Source organism: Pundamilia nyererei, unplaced genomic scaffold, assembly GCF_000239375.1.
Source record: "Pundamilia nyererei isolate P.nyererei 1_Seehausen unplaced genomic scaffold, PunNye1.0 scaffold00104, whole genome shotgun sequence".
In the NCBI taxonomy this organism is placed as follows: Eukaryota; Metazoa; Chordata; class Actinopteri; order Cichliformes; family Cichlidae; genus Pundamilia; species Pundamilia nyererei.
Window position 1 is genome coordinate 1,828,270 of NW_005187505.1, and position 1,201 is coordinate 1,829,470.

At 42.0% G+C, this 1,201-nt stretch overlaps 1 protein-coding gene across 1 annotated transcript; it reads right to left on the reverse strand.

Annotated features, from left to right (window-relative positions):
- Window positions 1–25: 25 nt before the first annotated feature.
- LOC102194262 (forkhead box protein M1-like) lies at window positions 26–1,195 on the reverse strand. Its single transcript, XM_013912832.1, has 4 exons — window positions 1,045–1,195; window positions 714–859; window positions 282–473; window positions 26–190 (listed from the first exon to the last, which is right to left on the reverse strand). Exons 2-4 carry the CDS (start codon window positions 792–794, stop codon window positions 26–28), a joined length of 438 nt encoding a protein of 145 aa, XP_013768286.1. The 5' UTR covers window positions 795–859; window positions 1,045–1,195.
- Window positions 1,196–1,201: the final 6 nt, after the last annotated feature.

Genomic DNA, 1,201 nt, shown 5'->3' on the forward strand with positions numbered 1-1,201 from the left:
CAAGTACCACAAATGTTCCCAGATATCACCGATGTAAAAGCAACGAGTCAGCTGCACTCACCTTGTACACATGATCAAGTGTGAGGCATCGATTGGCTTCAGGTCGGATAGTCCAGAAAGACTTTTTACCATCTGGAGACGTTTCACGAATGAACATGTCATGCACAGAGAGGTTATGGCGGATGGAATTCTGCAATTATAAATGAAAAGAAAAAGTATTTGAAAACTGCTGCTTGCTGCAGAGCTGTGAACATATCACACTTTCAGCAGCTCTGAAGTACCTTCCAGCCTGGTTTGGCCACATCTCTATAGTAAGGGAAGTTGTTCTCAATCCACATGCAAATCTCTTTGAGGGTCATCCTCCTGTTCTTTCTGCTATTGATAGCAAACTGGATCATGGCCATGTAGGAGTATGGTGGCCTCTCTGAAATGGGTTGCTGAGGAGCTTCTGCACCGGTATGTGTATTGTGTGCCTATATGACAAAAAAAACAAAGAAACAAACAAACAACAGTCAGTAAATTTGACAGCATAACTATTTTCTGTAATCGGACTACTATTGCTGTCATTATAAATCACAACCATGACCAATTGGTTAGGAAAGAGAGTTTAGGGAACATAAAGCAACATGTCTGGGGTTAATGTTGCCTTCAGACAGGTTTGTGTCGGCACATAAAAGGGGGAAAAAAGCAGGTGACAAGAAAAAGCTCTGAACCTCAAAAGTCTGTAAAGAGTTCTGGTTCTCCTTGCTGCTGAGCTGCTTTGTAGAGTTTGGCTCCAAGGCACATGTGCTCATCCTACCCAACCACTTAAGGTCGGTAAGGCTGTCGTCAAAGGGACCGCAGTTTACATCCTTATTCACTAGTAAAGTAAAAGGGGAAAAAACATTGTTGCTTAAACAGAGGAGGAGTTAAATACAGATTATCAAATCAGACAGAGAGAAAAACAAGCACTAAATTCCACACTTATACTTTAAGTATTATCCTAAACATTAATAAAAAAAAAATTTTCCGTACATGGATTAATTTCAGTTAGAAGTTTGTCACCTGGGAAACTGCGTGTAGCTTCAGCTTTGACTGTATGTCCTTCTGTACTCCTTGTAGCAGCCGCTTCAGCAGCAGACTGAGGATCAGCTCCATAGTCCCACTTGTTGCCACTCCCACTCAGAAGAATGAACTTGTTTGGGCCCTGGGCACCACATTC